This window comes from Ctenocephalides felis, unplaced genomic scaffold (assembly GCF_003426905.1).
Source record: "Ctenocephalides felis isolate EL2017-DRISC unplaced genomic scaffold, ASM342690v1 CF-g0.4_SCAFFOLD_03571, whole genome shotgun sequence".
Taxonomy (NCBI): Eukaryota; Metazoa; Arthropoda; class Insecta; order Siphonaptera; family Pulicidae; genus Ctenocephalides; species Ctenocephalides felis.
Window position 1 is genome coordinate 67,333,823 of NW_020539725.1, and position 15,238 is coordinate 67,349,060.

Here is a 15,238-nt window from a genome sequence, read left to right on the forward strand (position 1 = left end):
CATTATTTCTACAATATTACTATATTTTTTATGGTTCATTAATCTTAAAAATTTCCTTTGACAAACTCTGAAAAGAATTATCAAAATCCAAATAACCGTTTAGGAGAAGTACCAAATCACACACCCATACACAAGAATTTCATATATAAGATATACATATATAAGACAAAATATAAAATTTATGAAATGGACTACTACATTGTTATATGTTTACATGAAAAGTAAATAAACAAAACTTAATCAAGCGGAGTTAGAATAAAGGACCTTAAGGAAAGATATTTTTAGTAATTATTTGTTCATACCTGAAGCATCAATGCAATCTGCACATATTGCAGAGCCAATGGAATCCTATTCAACAGAGCACACTGCAAAGACAAATAATAATAGGCCAAATGATCATTAGGATCATTATTTACAGCTTTCTCAAATACAGCTAATGCCTTTTCATGTAATTTTTCTTTCTTAGCTTTAATATAAGTTGCATTAGCCAACATCTGCAGTCCAATGCCTTCATACACAATTGCACGATTGTGTTGATTGTCCGTACGAGCCACAGCCATTCTTGAAAACTTCAAACCTTCCTCAATCTGGTGATTGTGTTCATAACATATCCTTGCAGCTAATAAGCAAGGTGTAGGATCATCAGGAGCCAAATCTATCGCTTCACGTAAAGCTGATAAAGCATCCCTGTATCTCCCTAGTGTGCCTAATGTTAACGCATGTTGATTCCAAACATGTCTTTCTTTAAATGAAAATTTTATTGCTCTTTCGAAAGAATCATGGAGTAAACTAGTTTGGCCCCACCAAACAGTGGCTATTGTTAATAAATCATATATGGCAGTAGCCTTTCCTAGAGCCAGGTTTCTGGCCTCTCTACATTCTGGAGACTGTGATAAAACAGCATCTCTTACAGCTAGTGCTTTCTGATATAAAAGCAATAAAATAGTTTCCTCGTTTTCATCAGACGGTGTGAATTGACTGGGTGATGTATATTTTCTTCTGTTTCCAAGGGCCTTCTCCAAAACCTTTGGTTACTTTAGGAGGTGATGTGTAACAAGACCCTGAGGCACCTCTTAATAAAATTTCTGCTAATTGGCGAGCTAGAGTTAGTCTAATTGATTGTGTTGTAGCGCTTTCTACGGCCATGAGCATTGATCTATATCGTTCTATAGCATTTTCAACTTTACCTACAAAATAAAGTAAAATTATAACTGGTAATAAATTGACAATCAGTTTTACTGAAAAGTTAATAAAAATGTAAAATGTAACGTTATGTAATTTTGTCTTACCTGCACGTATGTGTAAAATTGGAGCATGTTGCAAAGCTGTACTTAATGCCGGGCCAATCCCTTTTGGAGTTATCGTAGGTGTACTAGGTGGAGCAGTGCTTGCTGTATACAATAAACTAGTCATAGAACTCGATTGCAAATTTTCTATCCTTTGCAGATACAATAAACCTAAATCAGCAGCTAATTCAAAACTTCTAATAAGCTCTTCTTCACTCTCGGCTTGTTTATATCTACTACTACTTTGACTACCAATTTTTTCCAAACATAAACCTTTAATGGCAAAAGACTCAGCTACTATATGCAAACTACGTAAAGGTAATTCTTTCTCGTGTAACTTATGCAATTCGGCAGTGTAATAATTTTCTAAACTTTCCGCGAACATTCCGCAAGCATAGTGGAGTTTTCCTAGAAGCAAATGTGCGTCCAGGAACACACCAGCCTTACGGCCTAAATTATTGGCGGCTAAGAGTAAATAATTTTTTGGCATCACTTAAACCTGTAACGGCTTTGCTAAAATTAGCCTCTATTGGAGGATTTTCTTCTAAATAGCTCTCCAACTTTCCTTCGCCGATGAGAAAATTGGAGAGACATTCGAAGCTCGGGGTTCTGGTTTTTAGTTGATCTGATAATTCGATGACTCTTCTCCAATTGGCATCCTCTCTCGGCTCTTTTCTATTTCCGCTTCGATGCGAACAGCGTTATTCCTTCTTCCGGTCATTTTAACAACAATTATTATAACTACAGTTTAATTAAATTAATTTGTCAAATGACATTTCGTATACAAAACATAACAGCTGACAGAACGTGACAGGTTGCCATATTGATTTCTCGAGTCCGAAGAACATGTATTGCCCGATGGTGTTTTGAAAATCAAACAGGTTACGCAAGTTTAATGCCCTTGCCCTTGGAGGGGTAAATTCTTCACTTGAATGAAAAAAGGCAAAAGGAATGATTTGTTATTACATAAACCTGTTATAAGATAAAAACTTGATCCATATTTGCACTAAATTCCGACAAACTCCATCATAACATTAATTTAATAATTAACATAGTTAATTGAAAAATATGTAATATATGTTTTTTCTATTTTTCCATAAGCAAGCTGCTACATACAAAAAAAACATATTAAACTAGGCTTTTATTAAGCTTATTTTGTGAAAAAATGTCCACACAAGACTTTGCACTTAACTTTTACGCCCAAGTGGTGTCGTCGAGCCGGAACGCGCCGGACCATCGTTCCGGCAAATCATTTTTGGGCTAAAACGCGTTCCGGCAAAATAAAATTTGAAAAAATCGATACATATAGAAAAGAATGTGATAAGTGAACTTTATAACTTACTAATTTTTATTAAAAGTTTCTATTATTGTAATAAGCATACATAATATGTACACAATGAGTTTTGTTTCTTTTTTTCGAACGGAACCGGAACAAATATGAGAACCGGTTTTGGAATCGGTTTTTTAATTTTAGCGTTCCGGTAATAAAAATATTAGCACAACACGACTGGTTACGCCATGGAACACTTTAATTAATATTCTTATTCTTTTTTATTAAAATTAAAGTTAAAATTAGGGGTATGGTTACGTGCACATTTTTTGAGACCCCCCACTTCATCACCTGCATTAATTACTATTGGTGCATGGCATCGTGCCTTAAGGCAAATTGCTGGAACTTTCCGTACCGTAATTTGAAGTTTTTAAAACCTTTAAAAGTGTTCCATGGCGCAATGGTTAGGGTGGATGATTAATCTAAAAGTGTTCCATGGCATAATGGTTAAGCGCACTGCCTTGTGTGGACATTTTTTTTACAAAATAAGCTTAATAAAAGCCTGAAATAATATACTTTTTTGTATGTAGTAGATTGAAAACCTTTAAAAATTAATTTTTTTGAGAATTTTTTTGAGAATTTATATTTTTGTGACATTTTTGATAATTTTGAAATTTTTCATAACTTTAGCTACGTAGCTGTTTTAGAGACGAAATATCAAAGTGTAAAATTCGTATAAAACATTTTATAATTTGATGTGCATTCGTCTATTGTTTTTTTTTTTGACCGCCATTTGACGTTTTTTTAATTTTTTTTCTGAATCTTCGAAAGCGCCAGACTTGCCTTTCCAAAAAATAAATCAGTTCTTCATTTCGTCAATACAGGTAAAATGCTTTTTGAATCATTCGAATCGGACGCTCCATTATCTTAAAACTTGAATTGGTATTTTTGTCATTTTTTGCCCTGTATCTCCGACACCGCTGGACTTGCCTTTGCTAAAGACTAATCAGCACGTCTCCCCATCAGTAAAAATCGAATGTTTTTAGAATCATTCAAATCCATGCGGCCGAAATCGTAGACAAAAAATTATATCCAAACATACATACATACACACACACACGTACACACATACATACATACATTTTTTCTAAGGTATGCTAAAATGTTCAGAAACCTTTGAAATATAAAGATATGCAAAAATTTTCATTTTCGATATTCGGCTCATTACTATAACTACCCTACGGGAAGTAAAAAAAAATGTTCCAGCGATTCTTAATGTTCTTAAACCAAATGTTTTAAAAACTTTAAAAATGTCTGATCATCTTAAAAAAAAAAATTTTTTGAGTATTTTTTAATTTTTTGGCATTTGTTAGTTTTGAAATTTTTGAAAATTTTAGTTGCGTACGGCGGTAACAGTACGGCGGCAAATAATAGCACCTTCTGTTATTATAGCATTTTAATTTGTAAGTAATGTCATGTAATATTTTACTACAACTCAGTGGCGGATCCAGGAGATGGGTCACGGGGGTCATGACCCCCCTGAGCTTGTCTTAAGACTTAGATAGAACACTAATTCAGCAATAAATTACTTCATAATGGTTTTATTCTTTTCTTTGTTTTCTTTTATTCAAACACATTCTATACATTCAATAAGTAACAAATTATAGACGAACGGCGGAGTCAAAGGCTCCTAAAATTTGAGGATTTTCTAATCGTATTGCGAATATATGTTCTATACATAATTTAATTATGTGACCCCCCCCTGGCGCCAAAGCTGGATCCGATCTGGTGGTAAAAGCTTGAGCAAGTCATACGCCAGTTTGGATGTTGACTTAGCCGAGGGTTGTATCTGGAGCAGAAGTAATTAATTTCTTCTTCAACATATATTAGCCAAATTACATTTTGCTTACTTTTTTCCTGAATCTCTGAAACCGGTGGACCAGTCCTCGTCAAATACTAAAAACCATCCAATTATTATTACCATTACCCCGCCGCCTCTGTTTCCTCCGTCCGGGGGTCATCGACTTGCCGGGGATGCTGCAAAGATCACATCATCATCATCAGGTTGTTGTTGTGTTGTGTTGTGTTGTTATACTCTTTTTTATGACTATTTCCTCCTCCTCTTCGGTATGTTTCTGTGGTTTTAATACCTGTTTTCTTCATATACCTGAGAGAGGGGCACCGCCGAACATCGATCCGACGATCCGTCATAACAATGAAGGTTTTGCTCTCGCGAGAGACGACCGTCGAAATCAAATAAAATGGTTCAGTACAAGAACGTGATGTGAAAGAATTGAATTGTTAATAAATTGTGGATTATTTGTATTGATAAAAGGTGTGTTGGATGTAGAAATTATAATTAGTGGTGATTAAAAACAGTTGTTTGTTTATATTTGCACAAATTTAAAATTTGGCAGAATAATATTGTTTAAATTAGTTGTAAGTGGCATTTTGCCTTAAGGCAAGTTGCATAAACTTTCCGATTCGTACACATAACAAACTTAACCAATATAAAATCAATATATTAATTTATGAGTGATTGTTAAGTATACCGAGAAACTATTGCAGATTATTATTCACTTCAAGGAGGGCAAGTTATAGTAATCGCAAAAAAATCGAAAATGAACATTTTTATACATCATTACGTTTCAAAGCTTTCTGAACATTTTGGTATACCTTAGAAAAAATTGATGTATGGGTATGTGTGCGGATACAAATTTTCGTCGACGATTTCGGGAACACCGATCAACCGATTTGAATAATTCAAAAAACATTCGATTCCTATTGATAAGGAGACGTGCTGATTAGTTTTTGGCAAAGGCAGGTCTAGCCGTTCCGAAGATACAGGGCAAAAAATGCCAAAAATGGTGGCTCAGTTTTTAAGAGAATGAAGCGTCCGATTTTAATAATTCAAAAAACATTTTACTTATATTGACTATACGAAAACTATTCAACTTTTACGGGAACGGTACGGGAAGTTCCAGCAATTTGCCTTAAGGCACGATGCCATGCACCCCACTAGTTAATTTTTATAGTTGAACCACTTTTCGTAGGACTATAATATTTTAGTATGCACCTTAAGACCAGGAACTCTATCACCATACAGAGATAAATTAAAACATCGATATTTTTTTAACAATCAATTACGAAGAAGCGTCCTGGTCAATTTTTGCGCAAAACTAGTTAGCATGATTTCCGAATTGAATCACAAAAAATTGTATCCAAACATAACACATAAAGTTGTTGAATTTTCAAAATCGATTCAGGATTTTTGGCTAAAACGCGGACGAATATTTTGTACTTTTCTATTAATTTAAAAAAAAACGGCTCAACCGATCAAAATCGGAAATTCAAACAACGCGAGTGCCTATCCGATTTATTTTAATCCCTTTTTAATTTTTACAGCCGTTTTTGCAAAAACGCCAAAAAAGTCTAATTTTAACAAACATCAAAAAAAATGTCGTTAATTTCCCCAATCTTTGATGAATTGTTAATATTAAACAACTTGTGTGGCTGTAATATTTTGATTTGTTTGATTTTTTTCAACAGTTAATTAGAGGGCGTCCATTAATCGTGATCAATTTTTTAAGGATTTTTGGACCCCCCCTTCTCCTTGGCGATACGTCATGATATTTAGTATTACCGCGCCTGGTCTACCAAACATCACGTGGTTTTTTAATTACGTAAAATTTTCCGAACCAATTTTTCGAATTTACGAAAAAACGTAAAATCTTTGTTATATTTTTGATATTCTAGGAAAATAATAAATACACGTGATATTTAATAGACCCCCCTCCCGTGATTTTTTGTCAACGTTTTCTTCCCCCCTAAAAGCCTCATGTGATTAATGAACTCCCCCATACTAGAAAACGACCCGGCAGATTTTTACCATTTCTTATCGTTTAAGTTAATTATATATACATATAATTTTTGTATGTATATCTATATACTAATATATATACTAATTTGGCTTAACTACTTACAACTAGTTTACTTCTAAAAATAAAATAATTAATTTCTACTATTAAATTTTAGTAAAATATGGATGCGCGTTCGTCCAGCGCGATGGACACGCGCGGTTCAAATTGGGGAGTTCACAAATTGCTTGAAGATTTGTTAAGATTGTCGGAAGACCACGATAGTGCTGATGTTGTATTTTTAATTGGAAAAAGTGAGGAAAAGGTGTACGCTCACAGAATCATCCTGATGGCCAGGTAAGATGTACATCATAATTTTTATGAAAAGTCTATTGATAACTGAAAAATATATATATATATGATTCATTGATAACTGAAAAATCGACGTAGTTGAAAAGTATATTATCACAGCAGCTCATATAAAAGATAATTTCTGATTGCTGTTCAAGCAACATAAAATACTCTGGACACTAATCAGAACTAATAACAAGAGTTCTATAAGCTATTGTGATCTGCATCATCTGCAACAACTGCATTCTTTTTTATCAGATATTAATCACAACTAGTGGTGTATGACATCGTGTCTTAAGGCAAATTGCTGGAACTTCCCTTCCCGAAAAAAATCAGTAATCAATAAAAATTGATCAATGATTCACAACAATTGTTATATACATTTTCAAATAGATAATTATAATCACTATATATTTTATCCTTCATAAAATATACAGTGAGGATCTTATCGCTGAAAGCACTTGAGAAAGTTTATATTAGCAAAAGGCGCCGAATAAATCCATCTGAGGATATATTTCTTACAAAATTAGAATAAAGCATTTGAAATATCAGGTTGTCAAATATCTCCCTTCCGCCTTTTTGTATTATAAACCAAGAGCAAAAAAGCGGAAGGGAGATATTTGACAACCTAATCTATGCAGTTTGAAACTGAATTGTAAATTTAAAATTTATATTTCAATTATAAATCGTTGTATATTTTAGAAAAAAAAAATATTTTTTTTCTCGGAAAAATTTGAAATTTGCTTGAACCGTACATGTATAAGTAAACTTCAAAAATTAAAAATCTTGGTACGGAACCCAACAAAATTGTAACAAAAAAAAATAGTCCGCATTTTTAAAAACTTCGTCAAATATGTTCATTTGTGACCACCAAGTATCTTTTTTTTACTTTTTCCTCTGTATCTCCGAAGCCGCTAAACCTGTCTTACCAAAAATTTCATCAATTATTCATTTTGTCAATACAAGTAACATGTTTTGTGAATCATTCAAATCGGATACACAGTTCTCTCAAAAAATTGAATTAATGTTTTTGGCACTTTTTGCCCGGTATCTTCGAAAAGGTTGGACCTGTCTCCACCGAAAACTAATCAGCACATCTTCTCATCAAGAGGAATCGAATGTTTTTGGAATCAATGAAATCGGTTGATCCGTGTTCCCGAAATCGTAGACGAAAAATTGTATCCAAACATACATGCATACTTCATACACACATACACATACATCCATTTTTTCTGAGGTATGCCAAAATGTTCAGAAACCTTTCAAACATAAAGATATGCAAAAATGTTCATTTCCGATTTTTTTGCGATTGATATAACTTACCCTATGGGAAGTTAATAATGTCCGCTTCCTTTACATAAATAATTATATATAACCAAAAATTTCAAAATCAACGTCATTTTATAATTCAATTATTTTAGGTGTAAAAGCTTCCGAACTGCCAAACGAGGCGAAGTCTGTCGCATTCCTGGTTGCTCTGTATCGCCACCGTCAGCAGGAAATCCTGCTCAAGTTCGTTTACCACATGCAAGACCCGAAACGTTCAAAAGACTGATTGTATTTTTATACACAGGCAAAGTAAGAACAAATTCGACAAATCTATTAAAACTTAAGTTTAATTGAAATTATTATTTTAATGTGATACCATTATCTTTGTAGATTCAGCTCCAGGATACTCGAGTGTTTGAGCTGATGTCACTGGCGCAGGATATTGGAGCAGAAGACTTGAGATCAGCCTGTGAGGAACACGTAACCAGCGCCTTGTCGGTTGTAAATGCTTGTACTTTTTTAAGTGAAGTTATTGATATTCAGGAGCGACCTGCAGGTACGATAAATTAATCAATTTGTAACTTTAATATGTTTGAAAAATTGGTTAAAAATTGTTTGTGGATGTGGATGATCAAAAAATTAACTTTTTGAAAGAGAAGTTTGTTTTCGCAAAAAAAATCTGGTTTGCTAATTTTATATTTTCTTAACGTTTCAAGTCATTCTGAATCGAATGAGACCAAATTTGGAGAAAGTATGTGCGTTTGAGTGTTTTTGATATATAAATTGGCTAGACCAGGGTTTCTTAAACTATGGGTCGCGACCCCAAATGGGTGGATAAATTTCTAGAGTCCCGAGAGATTTTAATGTCAAGTATTTATATTTTATTTGAAAACATCATGTCTTGATTTTTGTATGTTTTCAACAAATTTTAAACTTATATGTACGATTTGATGTACTATGTACGATGTATATGATTTTCATACGTATATGTACATTGTAATTACAACCAAATGGTTAACCTAATAAATAATTTAATAATATTTTTTATCTGTGTACTTGGGGTCGACAAAAAATTCTCAATCATAAATGGGGTTGCAAAGGACAGAAGTTTAAGAAGCCCTGGGCCAGACAGATTTCAAAATTATCAAAGCCATTCGATGTAAATCGACAAGGACAAGGGTTTATCGGTTTTGCGCGAGCCGTTTCTTTGTTTTAATTCAAAAACTGTTCGAAAGATATTGGTTGGGAATCGAGTTGATTAGTTTTTGGTCCAAAACGCTTGGGCCGTTTTTTTCCGTAATTAAATACTGTCTTTTTTTGACGATTTGCATGAAACTTTATATAACGATAGATTTCGTAGTCTGAAATTTATATAAATCTTATTAAATAAGCAGATTACTTACACGTATAGGAAGGTTCATGTAACTTGCCTTGGAAAAATTCTACCTTAACTAATTTTTTTAAAATTAGCCATTTTGAATTTGATTTTCATGTCATCATCAATAGTTTTCTCCAATTTGTTTTCCACTCCACTGTTATGGCACACACATATCGTAATCAACTAGAAAAATTATTAGGGATTGTACTTGCCAGTAAAATGTTTTTGAAATTACTATATTATTTGCACAATTAAAAATACAGAAATATTTTGCTTGTGTTAACAGCCATCTTATGAAGTACGTCAATTTACAATTTGAAACCAACTGCTTCTAAAAAAGTGTTGCCCCATGTGATAATTCTCCTTAACAGTTGGTACCACTGTTTCATTTTCATTGTCCTTCAATAGGCATACTTCACCCTCTACTATTGTGCGTTTGTCTCGCGCTTGTAAATACTCTCAAATATAATATTTTTGATAATTTTTATTACCCAAAAGTCTCAAAATGGCGTACAAAGGCCCCCCAAAAGTGCAAAAGGTTATGGTACAACCCATCAATCTTATTTTCCGATATCTGCAAAACCGATCTCGAGTACAAGTTTGGTTATACGAAAACGTTAACCTAAGATTGGAGGGACACATCGTCGGCTTCGATGAATACATGAATTTGGTGCTCGACGATGCTGAAGAAGTCTACATGAAGACGAAAAACAGGAAAACATTAGGCAGAATAATGTTAAAAGGCGATAATATAACGTTGATACAGAACGTTAATCCGTCAGCCAGCTCTATGCAAATGTAGATTTAGTCAATTGAATGAATGTACTTGGATGTTAATTTAATACGAGTTAAGTGTCTTTTCACGACTATAAATACTAGTTTTAGTTCATTCCACAACCACAAACAAACTGTTATGTTCATTATTTTTTCTTCGTAAATATATTAATTTTATACAAACACTTGGGTTTTTGATTTATCTCTATATTTATACATATCATGAACATAAGATGGAAAGTATTTTCAGAAGTATTCCATTCTGTGCTTTCCAAATAACACGCTGGAGTACTATAATTAATTCCACAATCACATAGTTTTCATATGTGAATATTTCTATGTATTTCATTATTTCAGGTGTAAAATGTGCAATTCCATTCATAGAGCGTTGTATATCATTCATTGGTGAGAATGCCAAAGAATGCATAAAAACAAATTCGTTCCGTAACCTATCAAAAGATGCGTTGATAAGCTTGATTTCATCAGACTATGTAAGTCTTATTTGATTTTCAAAACTCTGTGCAACAGGAATATAATTTTCTATCAAACACTAGCTTTGTCTTGAAGAAGAAGATGTTTGGAGAGCAGTACTCGCTTGGGCCAAACACCAGGCCGGTGTTACTCAACCTACAGCACATTGGGCTGAAGAAGAACGTGCAAGAGTGTGTCAACATTTAGCTGGAGTTATTGGACATGTTAGATTATTACTTATAGGTAAAATGTAAGAAACAATATTTTTATTCATTATTTATTTATATGGCTATTTCTTCAGATAGCCAAGTTTTTGCCGAAGAAGTGGAACCAACAGGAGCAGTGCCTATAGAGCTCTCTTTAGAACGATATAGATATGCAGCACTGCACAGTAATGGAGTAATCGGTAAAAATTCAAATGTTGCACTTGGTGCACAAGCGGCCATAGCAAATGATTGCAATGACAAAAGATTGCAACCACGTTTAACAGTAAATCTATTCCCCGGATCTGCTATATTACAGGGAGAGAAAATGTCTTTGCAAAATATTTTAAATGGATGGTAATAAAGATAAATTTACTTAAATTTGTTATTTGTGTTATACATATAATTCACATTTGTGGCAGGTATGGAAAGAATAAGCAATCATGGAGATTGATATTTCGAGCTTCGTGCCATAAGTTTTCTGCAACAGCCTTTCATAGACATTGTGATGGAATTTCACCATTATTTGTAATATTATTAGTAAGTTAGACTTCTTTTTAGTACCATTACAGATACTGTAATACCATTTGACAGAAATCAGTTAAAAAATCACATTTTAGTGGAAAACAAAAACATTATTTTCAAAATAAATCTCAACTCTAATTGATCAACATATTATTTATACTTATAGAAAGGTTTATGTAACTTTCTTTAAGAATTAATAGTTACACAATTTTTTTGTAATTATTTGTTTTAATAAATTCATTTAGGGAACCCATGGAGAAATATGTGGCGGCTTTACAGATGTGCCTTGGAGCAAAAACAACAGTAAAGGTGGATATATATTCTCTGAAAAATCATTTCTTTTCACTCTACAAAATGAACATGACCCACCCACTCGATTTGATGTTATAAAGAAACCTTACGCTCTTTGTTATCATCCAGAGTAAGTCTAAAAATAAATATATCACAAAATCAAAATTAACTGTAATTTCCATTACAGATGTGGTCCAATTTTTGGAGCAGGTGCGGATTTATTTATTTCACCTGGGTGCAATAATAATTTAGACAGCTATTCAAATCTGCCACACTCTTACGATGGACCTAATGCTTCTTGTAGTAGTCTTATGGGAGATTATAATTTTTCTGTTTTGGATTATGAGGTTTTTACTGTTGAAATCATGAATGATATGCCGGCTGGCAAATCGAAACATGAGCGATTGTACTGATGAAATGATAATATAAGTAAACTATCGTTTTTATTTCGGATGGCTTGTGTTTTATATTTGATAATAATATTTAATCTGAGAACATCAGGATTACTATTTAGTAATTTATTTTGTTTGAAGGATATTTTACCATTTTAATTTTTTCATACTCATACTCATGGAGAGTATGATTTAAAATCACTTTACTTCATAAATTTCCAATCTTCAATCCAAATAAATCTCAAAGTAAAAATAATCCTTTATTTACAGTTTTTTAACTACAATTTCATTCAATTACAGGAGGCGTTTCAATCCAGCAGTGTAATCAAATAATCTAACATTTTTAAATTCACCTTTCATATCAAGTAAATAGTAGAAATATTTATCTTTAACTTTAAGTGGTAACTGTACGAGTGAATGCTCTCTAGGTTGATTGCAAGACACATTTTTTAAATCCACTGTCAGTATTCTGCTTTTACCAACTGGGCTATAAGTAACCAAGCTGATAGATTTTCCACCTTTTTTTAATATCAAATATCGGACAGATCTTAATGTGTACACCCAGGATACACCTAATATACCATATCCTAAAAATTATGAAATACTGATGAATATCTTCTAAAAAAATTAAAATAATTCTATTATTAGTTTACCTAATATCACACAAAGCGCAGCCAAAGTGTTTTTATATTTATTCTCCCCCAAATTAATTTTTCTCCACCACGCAACATCTCCCGCTTGTTCCGACAAAGGAGCATCTCGTAAACAAGTGTAAGCAAAGTGTCCTAAGTAAACCCAGAACACAAATTGGCAAATAGCAAAACCATTCAGCAATGTGAAAAACCTCGGGTTTTCATATTTGTATAAAATTATATCTTTTGTTACATTTGTGTTTACATCATAAGCTCGAAGCTGTTGTCGAGTGATAGAAGATATTGAAAAGTTCCGTTGATTGAATAATAATATTGATGGCGAGTTGTGAAATGTTCTTTTTAAGGTTCGATTTGCATGGGTAATAAATGATTTTTGTAATGTAATATATTGGTTAATACTAGTTCTAATAACTGGACAAGTTATGTTTCTATATAATAAGTAATTCATTTTTGTAGTAGTTTAAACTTATAACATAACATTGAGTAGTTTAATTTAATAGTTTAATCGCATTATTATTCCGTTCACTTTTTTACATCTTGTACACTTTTGACACAAATTATTATAATGGCACTTCAGAGTTTGAGGTTATGATTACATATCTTTCATTTCTCGCAAAAATTTGTTTGAAACAAGTTTATAAATACAGAAAAATAGTAAATATATTTTTTATTGTCAATTTCAAAAGGAAATTCACTAAATTTCACGCACTTATATAACTTTTCTTTATTAGATATCCGAATTTGAATCAGTGTCTGTCAACTGTCAACTTGTCATCAGTGCCACCACCATGTTTTTTTCATTTAGTATGTTGGTTGTCCTCTTGTCTAATGTCATGGAACATCATGTTCTATTTTCATAGATAATAAAAATCAACTAAATAAAGTCAAAAATGTGTATATGATCGGTTAAAATAATACAATATAAGTAAGTACCTTGTTATTCTACATAATCTTATAGCTCAAAATGGTTTTTTTATATAAAGTTTGCTTACACAGATCTAAAACGACAAAGAACCGCTAAGACATTGAACCAGTAAATCACGCGAGGCACATTTTTATTAAAATATAGTTATTTAATTAGGTAAGTATTTATTGAAGATAATTTAAATTTAATATTGTGCAGCTTGCGAAAAAGTTTATGAAATAATTCATAAGTTTGTGTTAAAGGTTGCAGATTTAAAAATCGATTCATAACCTTATTTTCATCTTTATATATAGATTATGCAGTTATATATGTACATATACATTTTTGTTAGAAGTGCTCATTTGCATGTAGTTTTCAGAGTGATTTCAAATAAATTTTGTACAAATTGCACAAAGTTTTGATAACGCAATAACTGAATAAACTATTAGATATGCTAATCCTGAACTATGCTCAAAATATTTATATCTTTGCATCCATCTTTCACCTTTAAATTGTTCTTAAAAGAACCAATAAGATCTATGTATTATATTTATCTCTATGTTCTATTGTTATCCATTATTTTTCTTCTAGTTATTGTGTTATATAAAATGGAAACCTCCACGGTGCCGCCATCAACTTCCCAAGACAATTTAAAGAAGCCCGATGTTTCCCCAGTTGCGGGTGGAGAAAAAAATGAAGAAATCATAGCAAACTTTCAAAGACTCCGATCTGAACAAAGAGGCTTAGCATCCAAACTGAGCACCTTAGAAATAGATCTAAACGAACATAAAGTTGTTTATCGAACAATTAAAAACAGTGGATCCAGATCGAAAATGCTTCAGAATGATTGGTGGTATTTTAACAGAACGGACTGTTAAAGAAGTTCTTCCAATATTAATAAACAATACAGAACAACTCGGTAAAGTGATAGAAGCTTATAATAAAAATTTAATGGAAAAAGGCAAACTTATAAATCAGTACAAAGAATTGCATAATATTAGAATTCGGGGGCAGGATGAAGTTATGCCGGAGGAAGATAAAACGGATACACCGAGAAATGTACTAGTTGCTAATAATTAGTCATTATATAGTCACCGACCCAATTCACTTTTTTTGTTTTAATAATTAAACATTACGAATGCATTGATTTTCTGAACATGAAAAAACTAAATCATTTATCACATATATTTATTATACTTTTTTGTCTGCTTGGCTAAATTTAGCATTTGTAAATATTGCACATTAAATTTATTATATTATTTACGCTTTAACAAAATATTTGTCACCAAAAGTTTTATTATATGTTGAATCATATGAATAAAATTAAGACAATACTTGAGACATATTTTTTTTGCTATTGTTTTATGGCTTTTTTCAAAAATATTGTGCATTTTTATTAAATATAGTAATTTCAAATAACAAAAATGTGTTTTATATGACGGAAATCAATTGAAAATGTAATTTAGAAACTATTGGAAATGAAAAACAAATAAAGGCATAATAAAATTACATGCAATGAAATATTATGTTACATATATTTTTAGCAAGTAATAAAGTATGCCAAAAACTATATACATTGAATACAATAATTGTCAGCAAAAGCATTAAAAAGTA

The 15,238-nt window shown here is 32.1% G+C and overlaps 3 protein-coding genes and 2 pseudogenes across 3 annotated transcripts; 3 read left to right on the forward strand and 2 right to left on the reverse strand.

Annotated features, from left to right (window-relative positions):
• Positions 1-296: 296 nt before the first annotated feature.
• On the reverse strand, positions 297-2,007 carry LOC113386589 (annotated as a pseudogene).
• A 4,590-nt stretch (positions 2,008-6,597) lies between these two features.
• Positions 6,598-12,088, forward strand: LOC113386590. Its single transcript, XM_026624361.1, has 9 exons — positions 6,598-6,770; positions 8,186-8,342; positions 8,424-8,589; positions 10,543-10,676; positions 10,740-10,899; positions 10,958-11,216; positions 11,282-11,399; positions 11,630-11,805; positions 11,863-12,088. The coding sequence occupies exons 1-9, from the start codon at positions 6,598-6,600 to the stop codon at positions 12,086-12,088; spliced, it is 1,569 nt and encodes a 522-aa protein (XP_026480146.1).
• Positions 9,852-10,364, forward strand: LOC113385028 (probable small nuclear ribonucleoprotein E). The gene has a single exon (XM_026622830.1). The coding sequence runs from the start codon at positions 9,917-9,919 to the stop codon at positions 10,211-10,213; it is 297 nt and encodes a 98-aa protein (XP_026478615.1). The 5' UTR covers positions 9,852-9,916; the 3' UTR covers positions 10,214-10,364.
• A 249-nt stretch (positions 12,089-12,337) lies between the features above and the next one.
• On the reverse strand, positions 12,338-13,335 carry LOC113385491 (transmembrane protein 223-like). Its single transcript, XM_026623347.1, has 2 exons — positions 12,721-13,335; positions 12,338-12,654 (listed from the first exon to the last, which is right to left on the reverse strand). Exons 1-2 carry the CDS (start codon positions 13,166-13,168, stop codon positions 12,362-12,364), a joined length of 741 nt encoding a protein of 246 aa, XP_026479132.1. The 5' UTR covers positions 13,169-13,335; the 3' UTR covers positions 12,338-12,361.
• A 192-nt stretch (positions 13,336-13,527) lies between these two features.
• Positions 13,528-14,905, forward strand: LOC113385370 (annotated as a pseudogene).
• The last annotated feature ends 333 nt before the right edge of the window (positions 14,906-15,238 follow it).